General features: G+C 31.8%; 1 protein-coding gene across 1 annotated transcript; it reads right to left on the bottom strand.

The window, feature by feature from the left end:
- Window positions 1-1,385: 1,385 nt before the first annotated feature.
- On the bottom strand, window positions 1,386-1,751 carry LOC132601977 (uncharacterized). The gene has a single exon (XM_060315015.1). It carries the CDS (start codon window positions 1,749-1,751, stop codon window positions 1,386-1,388), a length of 366 nt encoding a protein of 121 aa, XP_060170998.1.
- Between the last annotated feature and the right edge of the window lie 12,751 nt (window positions 1,752-14,502).

Raw genomic sequence — 14,502 nt, 5'->3', positions numbered from 1 at the left:
CCAAGCTACATTTTTTCTCACTCCCAGTATCTGTTATTCGCTTCGTATTCCGATTAATTTGGAGTTGCATAAAATAAAATATTCTTTTCGGAGCTAACGCGCACACGCAAAAGGCGACTCTAGCACAACTAAAGTACTAAACGACACATACTTGTTTTGCTTCATTGCAATTTATTTATTTTCTTTTGCTCTAAAGAGGGGATATTGTGATGCGTGCAAATTGCTCGAATACCACATTTATAAAAGATCGATATTTTCGTTTGACACCAAATCTTGTTATTAATAGTTTTTATTTATTTATATAGGAATAATGATCTTGTAATTTTTTTCCAAGTCCCTCTTCTATGACTACGTTGATATCATGATTCTTGTTACACATTGAAAGAAGACGAGGGTCTTTAAGTAACTTACAAAAAATTGAAAAAAACTTTTCGCACCAAGTGTGCTAGTAGGACAATATTTCACAGTGTGGAGTTCTCTATGACAGGCTAGTATTTTATTTTATTTTATTTTCTTAATATAAACCTGTCAATGTTTAAATTGATTTACTTGACTTTAATACATAGAATGGGACAAGTGTACAAGCATTTTGAAATGTAAGGACAAAATTCTACAAACTGTATCTTTCAACTGACGTGTAGAAAAGTAAACTGAGTGAGAGTACGATTTATATATTTTTATTTTTCACTAATTAGTTGAAAGAGTTGAAAAGGACTAGTTGTTGTTACTCGGCTTTCTTGAGTTGGAAAAGGGTACAGTTATACATGTATAGTTAATTTTAAGTGATCTAATCACGTGAAAAGTCTATGCAAAAATCACTATCCCAAACAAAAAATAGGTTAATTTACGCTATGGACAATCTTTCTACGTCCATACAATACAATAAAACCCTCCAAAATATAAAAGAAAAAAAGAAAAGAAAATTCTTAGTGAAAGATCTTGTAGATCTAAAAATAGGACGCTGAGATCCACCTACCATGAAATATTCGTCCAACCTATCACAATTAGTTCAAAATGCAGTATTTTCAACACAGAATATAAATATTACGTAAAAAGCAAGGGAAATTTCAATTATATCAAAATTTGAACCGATAATTTCAAATATACAGAACATTAATGCTAAGAATCTTAAATATTGAACCCATGGACGAGGAAAGTATATGTAGCTTATAGGTAGCTATGTAATGTATTAGAAAAATCCACAAAAAGATATGACAAAAAGATTTCAAACCGTGTAAATCAAATGGGACGTGTTAGAATCCCGAATCCGAACTCATGATACTCAAATCTTGAATCCTCTGATGTCGAATCCCGTTGAGTTTAAATTCTGAATCTGCCTCTGACTGAGTAGTAAAAGAACAATGCTCTCAATAACTCTCAGTACTTCAATCATCACCATCATCATCACCACCAAATATAGAGAACCGATTATACAAAAGAAACAAAACAAGAAGAAGAACAAAAGCAACACCAACAGGTGAACCACCAACACGATGTATAGAGTTAGGTTCACCACTAGAAAATATACTATACACAAAAGAACCACTATCAGATGACAAAAATTGTATTATAAGCAATAATATTACTGGTAAAAGAAGTAAACCAATAGGACTAAGTAGTTCAGCTATGAATTCAGTTATTGCTTCACCATTTTCACCAATCATTGATGGAACTATCATCACTGCCACCACCACCACCGCTAATAAGACCGCGTGTGGCGGTCCACGACGTTGTTCTTCGATCACATTCATGTGAATATATTGACAGAAATGTGAGTGAATTTGAAGAGAGTTTTGTAGGTTTTTGTTGTTGTTGCTTTGTTTTATTGGTAAAGAGGAAATGAGTATATGTGTGAGGGACTTTTTGGTCTTATAATATTGTTGAGTACGCGTTTAGTGTCGCTGTGTGTGTTTTTTTTTTTGGTGGGGTGGGGGGGGGGGGGGGGTTTGAGTGTTTTGCGTGGGTGCTCGTTTTGAATTTAACTTATATATTCTGGCAGTGATTCTTTTTAACAGTCTTAGTGTATTTTAATATATTGTAGTAGTACGTAACTGTTTAATTTTTCATGTTACCGGTTTCACTCAGACTCTGTATGTGTTGACAGATTTACTAAATATATACATATATAAACTGCAAATCCAGTAACATCAGTGATTGCCCTTCCCTGAAAAATTACATTATAAAAATGAGTAAAAATAAATAAATTATGTATATGCATTAGTGTTGGATCCCCATGATTTTTTTGTATGTTTACTTAATTATATTTTGACACTTCTTGGTAAAAATTCAGGTTCCGCCACTGACTAACATAAATAGATTGTGTGTTTGGTGACAAACGAGGAGTCGACGGAACCCATAAACTTGAATTTTGGATCTGCCTCTGCTTTTTTATGAATTGGAATGAGTGTTTAACATAGTAGTAACTTGTTTTATTTTCCATGTTGCTGATTTTACCTTTTATGGACGTTATTTGTGTTTTTTATTTAACATAATATGATAGTTTAAAATTTCTGTCAAGCTTTTTAGTTTTTCCTTTCTCATCTTGTGATTTCTATGAAAGCTGGAGATGAGATTTGCTGCCGGCCTTTTATGGTTGGCCTTGTATTTTCTTTTTGTAAGAGGAATAAAGAGTACTAGATGGGACCTTTAATTGGGTCTTATAACATCAACTAGTGCATTTTGAGAGAGATGTGTATGTGCATTTAGTTTGGAGGTGTGGGTGGGGTCATTTGTTTTGTTTTTTCTTCTCCTACAATGATTTCTATAAAGTTGGATATGAGATATTTTGACATCTCACTATGTATACACACACAATCTAGTACTACAAATTTTCTCAAAGTATATAACTATACAAATTTTCTGCAAGAATTTAAAAGTTAAATTTAAGAAATAAATGAAGAAAGGGGCTAATATTGGTAAGATTTAACATCACACCTAAGAGCTGGAAAAATTGGAGTTGCAACCTCTAAGTTGTTGCAACTTCAATGTCATATGTTGTTGTAATGTTATTTTTGTTAAATTGAAAGATCAAATATTAAAATTATTATAGCTTTAAAATATTTCAGGCACTAACATGATGAAATTATACCTAGGCATGCGTAGTGCATTATTTATTCTTAAAGTTTATAGTAATATTTATTTTTGTGGCATTAAAAAGATGAAACAACCACCGAGAGTTATGATGGGATAGGTAGGATTCGTCCACCTTTAACTAGAGACTTCGGATTTGAATCGTGAGTATAAAAATCTTGATATGGAGCACGTGCCCACCTTATGCAGTGCTAATCCGACTTAGTCCCAATGCAAATACCAAATATTGGGTGGGCAACAGAAAAAGATGAATCACTTTTTAAGGCGTTTGTTTGAATATAATATGCATACAAAAGAACCTTCACGTCAATATGCATGACTTATACCTTTCATCCCTTGTCTATATATAAGAATTTTCCCCCCTTAATAACCCTTTTTCTTGAAGAAAAGCTCTATTTTCTTTCTTATAAAGGGCATGTTCACATTCAAGAATGACAACATGGGAGAATCAGTCTTGGTTTATTGTGTGTGTGAGAGAGAGACAGAGATGGCCAGATGGGTGGATTAATTTCTACTGTAGTGAATGTGGGACAATGAGATCCCACCAGCCATGTAATGTGCCTGGATTTATTTAATTTCGAAGTAATAGGGATAAGAGGTATACAGAGCATCCCACGTTCATACAAAATCAGAGAAGGATCGTATCCTAAAAGATTGTGATATGGGCAATCTACTTGACGTAAACATTAATGACTGATTACACGGCAAATTCATGATTTGTGGATCGCAGAGAGAAACAATTTTACTGTTACTCCAATGCTCCTCTTCTAATTTCAAAGTGTACGTATATTAGTATATGTGAATTGATTCATATTCCGCAATCAACACTTCTGATCTCCTTCGATTAGATCTAAAATCATCATCAAACGACCACCCAGTCACTGACAGTCTATCCACCTAAACTGGGAACATGGCCATGGTTTTATATTGCATAGCACTTCAAATAATTCTTGTTTGTTCTAGTTATATACACTGTTAGGGTAAAGAATATTTATACTATTACTATAATCTAACTGATTATAGCAGGTTTTACTCTATTTTTCATGTTGTCATATCAGGCTTGTTGCAAGTCAACCTTAACTTGATCGTATAAGAAATATTACACTGCAACGAACATAACTCTCGAGAAAAATAAAAATCTAGCACACTTCATGAATATTGTTCCACAATCTTCATAAACAGAATAGAAACATTTAAAAGATAGCCATTTCAACCACATAATCACAAATAATTAGCACATGCCATTCAGGCTAAGGTGTCATTTTGAGTAGAATTCCCCACCTTCTGAAGTGTTTCACTAAATTGAAACTGGTACAGGCATTTCATTTTTAGTACATACAATCGGTAACCAAGGAAACTGCTAAATTACATAATACAGGGTGCGAATAAGTAGCTACTCGAAGATGCACAAGACAGAGAGATGTGGCAAATTTCTTGATTTGTTCTTAGACCGACTTTGGGAATGTCATAGTGCTCACTCATGTTTGCCAAGTACTGATTGAAATCTTCAATTCGGTCATGATGTGATTTATTAGCAGTCTTGGCCATCTTATGCATGTCGAGCCTCTCTCTTTGCTCTATGTAGCGCCTCTCTGCAGGCAGGGGCGGAGCCAGGCATAGCGAAGGGGGTTTATAGATGACTAATTTTTTTATTTTTTTTTATGTATATTTAGTAATATGTTGAACCCATTGGACTTCTTAGTGTGTTCACTTTTACAAATTTTGAACCCCTAAATGAAAATCCTGATTCTGCCACTATTTGCAGGGGTTAGATGATCATCCCAGCGACCGGCATTCTCTTCACCAACTGATTTAGTGGCATTTCTGGTCTCTTCCTTGGTGGGAGCTGTTCATAAAGTAATCTGTATAAGTTTAAATAAAGTTTCAACACAATCTGTAAAACACTTAGTAAAAACAGACTTAAGATCAGTAAAGTACAGAAACTGGAAAAATGAACAGAAACAGTGTTGGAAAAATAAAAATATTTTTCAGAATATAACTGAGCCCACTTAGTTCATAGTGTGTCCTTAAGGAAATTATTCCCCTCACAGTACTCGAGGTTGATGGAATATCCCCTCCCAGGATAGAATGATTATTTTACCAGAATAGTAGTACCCAAATTCCGGTAGCGGCGAACCACTCAACGGTAGTGTATCACACAAAATAAAACAAGAGAGTTTTGGAGAGAAAGGTTTATTTTGTTGCAGAAAATTCGTACTGCAACAGTGTACATATAAATAGGATTATTAAATTTCGAGGGATTTTCATTTTATGTTGTATTATTATTGTTTGACAAGAGCTGAATATGTTGATTGTGTTGATTCTATTTTGTGATAAATGATTACTACTCCTTGATACCATATCATTTCTTTTTTATTTTTTGTCACCATTTCCACAAATTTCCGATTGAAAATGATGTCAATCATTTTGATGATGGTGATTCCAGGACTGTAACTTTTGACATGTGAGACACTAAAACCTTTGAATATTAATCTCACGCGATTTTGTTCATAAGTTTTACTTACAATCTCCAAAGTCATTGCTTGCTTAATCTGGTCAGGTAATGAAAAGCTGAAGAAAAATCTACAACTATGTAATCAATAAAATGGATTCAAAATTGAATTTTAATCTATTTTAATTTGGAAACTGAAAAGAATCTTAATATTCAAATATTAAAAGAGATTAGTTTGTAAAATTGATGAGGTTTATTATAATCGCGCAAAGCGCGGACAAGTTATTAGTATAATTATAATGGTTGTCGTTGAATCTAATTTCCTGTGGTGGCAGTTGTCCAACTTTAAGGCCTAAGTGTCTCGTGCAATGGTCACGGTGCTCTTCGAAATTAGCAACCTCCATGGAATTAAATTAAACGTATGATGATGTGGTCTCAAGTACTCCTGTAATGTTGTATATATAGATGAGATACAAATCCAAGATACCAACTCAAATTAGGATACAAATCTAAGACCAACTCAAATCATTTTTTTTGCGCGGATTGCCCTTCTTTTGGGGTGGTCTTTAAATTTTGTCCCTCAAATTGGTGGTCTTTTAGTTTTGCTCTTCGCTTGAAAAAGTTACCGAAAATATTGAGGTTTTGGATTCGAACCCCCGCTCAGGCATAAAAATAAAAATAATTTTGAAAGACAAGGCTTTAAAAAAAAGTCTGCCTTATGCCGAGTTATGCGGCATAAGTTGCCTTAAGGCATAACTACAGTTATGCCGGATCCGGCATATGTTGTCTTAAGGCATAACTAAAAGTTTGCTTTATAAGGCAACCTATGTTGGATTCGGTATAACTTTAGTTATCTCTTAAGACAACTTATGCTGTCTCAGGCAAAGATTGCCTTCAGGCATAAGTAAGCCTTATAAATTTCCTTAAGGCATAAAATTTATGCCGGATTCGGCATAACTTTTCCCAAGTCTTGCCTTGCGAAATTATTTTTTATTTTTATGTCGGAGCTGGGGTTTGAACCCAAAACCTCAGGGTTTCTACACGAAGGGCAAAAATTAAAGATCAGCAATTTGAGAGGCAAAAATTAAAGATCACCCCGAATGAGGGACATTCCTGCGAATTGCCCACTCAAATTAGGATCGTAAAATACTAAATATAAAACCATTTTTCCAGTTAAACGAAAAAATAATTACTCCTAATAAGATGATGATGATCGGTCAGGAGATTATGCTTTGTTTCTCGGATCAACTTTTGAGTGCCATTGGGGAAGTCCCTAGGGTATTATGGCTAAAAGGAAAATGTTTTGAGAGAATTTTTAAAATTATAATTTCAAGGAAAATTAAGAGGTGGGGTCCACTGGTGTTAGGGAAAATCAAAGGAACCAAAAGGCGTGAAAATGGAAAAAAAAGATGGGCCCTACAGCATAGAAAGTTGAAGTACCAGCAGTGTTTTAAAAGACAATTTTAGGACTCGCCCCGGGTTCGCCTTGGGGCGAGGTATAGGCAAAACACTGGGGCTCACATTTGGGACTTAGTTCCTGTGAGGCTTACGCCCTAAGCGCCCGACTGTACGTCCTAAACACGCCTAACGTCCAACGCTCGGGAATCGCCTAATAGTTCTTACACAAATTATATGTTAAATTCCTTAATTAAAATCGTTGACCCTCATAAGTCTTCAACAAATGAATGATACTTAATAGTTTTTCATCTATATAAATAAGAAGATTGGGTGTAACTCAAATAACAAGTCGTAGTATTGCATATTTACTATTTGAGAACATCGTGACGGTGAATATCACTTAATATTTCTTTTAAAAATACATAGCTGATTTGTACATTTCACTTAACATTAGTCTTTTGTCCTATGTATCAAAATTATCATATTTTATTATTTCGCTATTTGAAAGTAATTTTAATTTTATTCATGAAGGAGTTAAGTTTTAATTATAATACTGATAAAGTTTATTGATATAAAATGAAGAGTATGATAGTAATATTGTTTTAAGAAATTGTGATTTTGTCATTGTTTGAAAGTTAAGATGTTAGAGTTGATTTGTATTTCGTAATAGCTTTTATTTCATTATATTGTTTATACTTGTAAAATTATGTTATATATAATTACACGTTGTAAGCAGGGGTGGCTAGAGGGTGAGGCTAGTAAAGCTTTTGCTTTAGGCCCCAAAACTTTTGAGGCGCCAAAAAAATTTACCGATGAATTTTTTGGTATTGAAAATTGTAAAAAGAAGTACAAAATATATATAACAAAAGAAAGAAAAAACACTATCTACGTTTTTAAGAGGAATATTTTAAAACTTTGAACTAAACTACTCAAATCTTCGTATTATTAAATAAAACTTTTACAATAACATCCTAGGTAATGTCTTTAAAACACATGGCTAATATCTTATTGACTTGAATTGATCCTCACTAATATAAATATTAATGTTACTATATGAAGTAAAAGACAACAAGTATGAAAAATAAAAAGGCAACACTAAATTTTTTGTATATGTGTTTATACTTAAGGCCTCATATTTAAATTTAGCTTTAGGCCACTAATTTTTATGAAATACTAAAAATTAAATACCCATGAGGCTTACGCCCCGTGTCTCGAGGCTTACGCCTCACCGAGGCAAATGTAAACCCGGAGTACAGCTTTTCCAGAAGCTTAAAGTTCTAACATATACATCAAGTAGAAAATCACACAATCTTATTAGTCAATGCTGTGTTCCTAAACTTAATTTACGCCTCTTTGACGTCCGACCATCTGTTGGCGGGGGATTCCTCAGAGTTGAAAATGGGAAGAAAACATTATGATAAAAAGGGAGTAAGTTCATTTTTTTTTTTTTTGATCAAGTAAAAATATGCATCATCCTATATCAAAATACTTGCAATTTATAGCACAAAGATCAGAAAATCAGAAGAAAAATATATATAAGAAAATCATTAACTTACCATAGAAGCAGCAGGCACCAGGCTAAGGATTGGAGGTGATGCATTATCCTATATCAAAATATTTACAATTTTTAGCACAAAATTAGAAAAAAATAAATATAAGAAAATCATTAACTTAGCATAGAGGCAGCAGGCACCAGACTAAGAATCGGAGGTGATGCATCATCCTATATCACAATATTTTCAATTGTTAGCACAAAAATAAGAAAATCAGAAAAAAAAAATCATTAACTTACCATAGAAGCAGCAGGCACCAGGCTAAGGATTGGAGGTGATGCATCATCCTATATCAAAGTAATAGTGGCGCTTGCATGGGCCCAATGTTCTAACAGTAAAACAAAATTATTATGGATCATATACTTTCTTAATTTTTAATGGGAAAATGATCTAATAATACCTATTTAAGACTCTATATTATAAAATATAAGGATACTTTTTATTTTACAAAACATACCAACAAAATTACAAAGTATATCAGATTTGGGCTTAATGGGATACCCACAATTTTAGGCTTTTTTAAGGAAGGAAATCTGATTTTAAGTGTGGACTTAATTCTAGGATAGTTACCATTCAACTTCTTCTTCTTTTTAAAAATATTTCTCTCTCCCCCCCCCCCCCCCCCCCTCTATGATAGACACCATTTTCATACCTAAAATCCAGCTTCTCTCCTAATATAAATTTTCAAATCAATATTACAAAGTATTTTTTATTACTAACTTGCGTATTAATTGTATATAAATTTTGATTTGTATCGTATTGAGATATATATGATCATTGTGTATTTTAAAAATCTGTATAAATTATATAAACTGTAGTTTTAAAAAATGTTGAAAACTAATATATGTATGAGATGTGTATGGAGTTTGCTATATGTCATTTTTTAGATATATGCGACACAATATGTATGAAATGCGAACAAATTCGATATCAATTAGTCTTAAAAATGTTGAAAACTGATATGTGTATGAAAAGTGGATGGAATTTGGTTTGTATCAATCAGAAAACTTATTATATATATATATACTTTCTCATAATCTATACATACTTTGATAAGATTTTATACAATTTATATGTACTTTATCATAATCACAATATACATACAACTTTTATACATATTTCATACATAGAAATTAAAACGAATTTATACATTTATACATATTGCATACAAAAATTAATATATATTTATTTTCTGGTGTATGAACTTTGTATGGAATCTGGTTTGTATCAATTACAAGTTTATTATAAATATTTTTTCTCAAAATTTATACATACTTTGATTAGATTTTATACAATTTATATGTACGTTATAATAATCAAAATACACATACAATTTTTATACATATTTCATATATAAAAATTATAAGAATCTATACAGTTATACATATTGCATACAAAAATTATACATATATGTTTTTTGGTGTATGAACTTTGTACATAATAATTATCGATTATAATGGACTTTTTGAGTAAAAGTTGGAGAAAATTAGGTAACAATATCTCTTAATTTTGAATGGGGAGAGAAAAGTGGATGAAATAAGGAAGTAAAAGTTGGAGAAAATCAGGGAACTATATCTCTAAAATTTGAATGGAGATAGAAAAGTGGATAAAATAAGTAAAAACGATTTCCTTACCTTATTTAATGTGTTTTATTTGTTTCTTTTTAATTTACCTAATTCATATAGATTTTGTCATAAGTTTATTGATATATTTTGTAAACTGAAAAATATTGTCATGGTCTGTAAATATACCCTCTTACCATCTACATATATGTTTTTTGCCCATTTTTAATTTATAAATCTATTTCTAAAAAAAATTTACTTAAACTGTTTGTGTTGCCTATAATGAGAAACTTTTATAGACGTACAAATTATAAAGTGTTTAGAATTACATGTTTCAAAAGTTAAATGAATGTTATTGATTTGATTCCTCTCCATTATATTTCTCTTCATTTTCTCAAGTGCATGCTTGAATGATTAACACTGTTTTAATTTTAAAGGCTTATATTAAGTTGACTTACAAACAGTCTAATCACAGTTAAGAATTTTCTTAAGAAATTACTCTTCAGGATAATCTTAACTTCCGAAAATTTAGGAACATATTAATATCATTATTTTCAATTATAATTTTTGACATCTAGATATAAATTTTCTTAAAGAAATGAGATCTTGTACGTTAAATTATACAATTTTTTGCCCATTAATCAAAAGAAAGCTATCATCTTCCGAATTTCTTTTGGTAACTTACCTCTGTAAATTAAAATCAAGATACAGTATTTGTTATTTGAGGGTTTCTGACTAATTTTATAAGCTTAATTTATCAAAAAGTCCCACTGGTTTATGAGCAAAAGAAACAAAAGGATGGTTTCAAATGTCAATAAATAATTCATTTTATAAACAATTTTATAGTGGGATAAATCCATTCAACCAAAGTATGATGGTGCTCCTTACATGTTACATGCTTGCACGATATAAGTAATTAATCAGAGGGTTAGTAGACAAGAGGCAGAGAAGATGATAAAGTAGGGAAAGCAATAAAAAAGATATAAACTGAAAGTAAAATAAAACGGAAATAATGTCGTTAATGGTTGCCTTTAAAATTTAAAACAGACAAGTGTCACTCACCCAAGCATGCACTTCATGAAATGGAGAGAAATTGTAATTGGCAAAAAAGGTAATTCCAAATGTTATGACATGTTTAAAATCACAAATTTTAAAAATTTCATTTCTTTCTTAAACATCGCACATCCGCACCTGCTCTTTAGAGGAGTATCTAGAGGATAATCTTTCAAAAATTTCTTGACCCTCAATTTGACCTTCTCCAAATGCATGAATTGTGATGCATACCATCATTTCTAAACTAAAATCAATTATAGATTAATCTATTGTTTGGCAAATGAATAAAGATAACAGTTACAATAGATGAGATTATATCATGATACTGCAATATGATGTCCGCAATTGTTCTTCCGAATTAAATCATAGGAGTACAAGATATATTCAAAATTTTATAGAAGTTAGAATTAATTATCTTACTTTAAACCTTTTTTTTTCTTTTCATTTCCAATATAGCACATAAGAAAACATCAAAATATTACACGTTATAGTCGGTGTTGTAGTGCAAATTTAATAAAAGTTAATAGATGAATAAACATAACATAGAATTTAAAACAAAAAAGTTTAAACTTTTGATAATCCAAAGAAAAGTTTGTAGATGTCCTAAAAATGATATACTCCTATTAAAAATCGAAGACACAATTTTTCTGTACTTTAAGACCGCCTTTTTCTCGAAAAATGCATGTTAAGAAATGACATTTCCCGCCTTTTCTTAGTCAAGCTGGAAGAATTATTATGACTTTTCTAAGAAATATTACTTTATGATTCTTGCAACATTTTAAATATAGAAACCGCAATTCTTATTTTTTTCATGTAGTCTCTAAACATTGGCAAATCCATGTCGGGAAGTGTAGGTTCAACTGTTATATATGCTTTCTTCCCTGGACTATAGTAATATTATACTTTCATTAAAGCTACTTTTTAAATATATATGTGTACGTAGAGGAAACTCGGGATTTAAAGTTTATATATTCCTATTAATCATAAGTTAATATGTAATAATAACTGAGTTCACAATAAAATATTTATAAATATCATATTAAATTTTTGAATATATACATATATACAAGATATGGATAGAGGCTATTGGATTTCCGTAAATTCGTAATGAGCAGATGGAAGGTAAGAGGTTCAGCAAATTTGTGAAGGTGTAAAAATGGTTTTAAACTTTTAAAATGTAGTTCTGAAATTATTCATTATGAAAATGATGCTATATTTAGAGAAGGATACTTTATGAACAACTAGCAAATTATGCCCTTGCGATGCACGGGGCCCAACATGATTAATTTGTTTACGCAATTTAGTTAGTCTTTATGGTTTGTATATTTTGCAAAGGATACTGCGATTCTCCATATTTTTTTTTCTTTTCCTCTTATTTTTCCCCTTAATTTCTCAATTGTTGTTAAAAAAATTCTTATTTTGATTATGTCCGCCTCTTTTTATATTTAGTAAGTTGACAATTCAAATATCCTGCATGTCAAGTTTATAATCATAAGATTCAAAGGATATTATTATATTATACACATTTTTAATTTAGAACCACAAGATTCAAAAGTTTATCTTTATTTCTTAAACTCCGTGTTTAGTCAAACATAGACACTTAAATTGAGGCAGAGGGCCAAATGAAGGAAATGAAAGGACAATTGAGACATTGCGGACACGTGGAGACTTAAAAAGTAAACACACAAGAGGTAGTATTAATGTTAGACTTCTGAAATGTACACATGTTAGTCCCGGCTTAGAGTACAATTTCAGTTGCTTTTTGTACAACTTATTGTTGTTGTGTTCGTCCACCTTGGACGTTTATATAAGAACGTGAAAAGTCAAAAGTGAACAAATAAAAGTGCACGGAGGAAATAAATTTGTGTAGGAGAATTAAAATTGAACTGTATACGTCTATACATCAGAAAAGAATAAATATTCAGCAAGAATGTGAAAAGTCAAAAGTGAACAACTAAAAGTGCAGAGAGGAAATAAATGTGTCGAAGAATTAAAATTGAAGTGCATACGTCTATACATGGGAAGAAAATAAATATTAAGTACTATGGCATATGTCCACATGGGATAAAAAAATAGTTGGTTAAATTGTACAAGTTATATAGCTTTTGATACAAGCATTCATTGCATGTACAATTTATAAAGCTTTTTGATACAAACAGTCAATGCTGTGTTGGTCCCCCTTCCACACTTTTAATACATATAATAATAAAATTCAAGCCTTGTTGGGCCTATGCAACCAAACACTTAAAAAGAAAGCATGATGTGGAAATTTCCAAGTGTCAGTCCTTCTGATTGCACGTCAGCTCCTACAATGGAGTACCTGTCAGCTTATGATATAAAAAGGGATGTACTATGATTTTATTTACGAAATTATACAAAGGGATTGGAAAATAAAATGGACAACCAAGGGCAAAATCTAACCTGCAAAAATAGGAGTGTACGTGGGAGCCACTGCAATAGACATCACAAAATTATAAAAAGTAGAAAAGAGCCCATGTAAAATTAATAGCGATGCAGTTGGTTTTTCCGTCAGTTGACAAAAAGATACAATTGTTGAAAGCTCAATTTACAACTATCCTTAGCGACAACTTTAGCTAATTCCCCAATTACCCTCATGTTAGGCAGGCATGTTGACCCTCAGCTGCCTGGTTATTCCCACTTATATATTAGTACCCCCCACCCCCGCCTTTTTTTTTTTCTTTATTTTTTTTTTCACCCCCTCCTCCTCGCAACCCCGAACCCCCCACCCCACTCCAACCCACCCCAAAAAAAAATATATTTTTATTTTTTTTTATTTTTCGGAAAAGGGCCAAAATTACCCCTGAACTTTGAAAAATAGTTCATCCATACCCTTCGTTATACTTTAGGGCCAATTATACCCTTACATTTATACTATGAGGTCAATTATACCCTTATGTCTAACGGCTGCCACGTGGCATCATCTCAGCCCTTCAAAATTATTTTACCCTCAAATAATTTTTTACCCACTAAAATAACTCAAAACGACCCGAATTTTTTTTTCCAGCAAAAATAATACGGAATTATTTTTATATTTTTTCTGGAAAAATAATTCCGTATTATTTTTGCTGGAAAAAAAAATTCGGGTCGTTTTGAGTTATTTTAGTGGGGAAAAAATTATTTGAGGGTAAAATAATTTTGAATGGCTGAGATGATACCACGTGGCAGCCGTTAGACATAAGGGTATAATTGACCCCATAATATAACTGTAAGGGCATAATTGGCCCTAAAGTATAACGAAGGGTATGGATAAACTATTTTTCAAAGTTCAGGGGTAATTTTGGCCCTTTTCCGTTTATTTTTTCACCCCCCCTTTCTCCTCCTCACAACCCTCCCCCCACCCCCCACCCCCACCCTCCAAATTTTTTTTTTTAAT

This window comes from Lycium barbarum, chromosome 7, assembly GCF_019175385.1.
Source record: "Lycium barbarum isolate Lr01 chromosome 7, ASM1917538v2, whole genome shotgun sequence".
NCBI classification, from domain to species: Eukaryota; Viridiplantae; Streptophyta; class Magnoliopsida; order Solanales; family Solanaceae; genus Lycium; species Lycium barbarum.
The sequence above is the reverse complement of the archived record's forward strand: the minus strand, read 5'-3'. Positions and strand labels throughout refer to the sequence as shown.

Coding starts and splice junctions, on each gene's coding strand:
- LOC132601977 (XM_060315015.1), bottom strand. CDS start 1,751: ATGAATGTGATCGAAGAACAACGTCGTGGACCGCCACACGCGGTCTTA.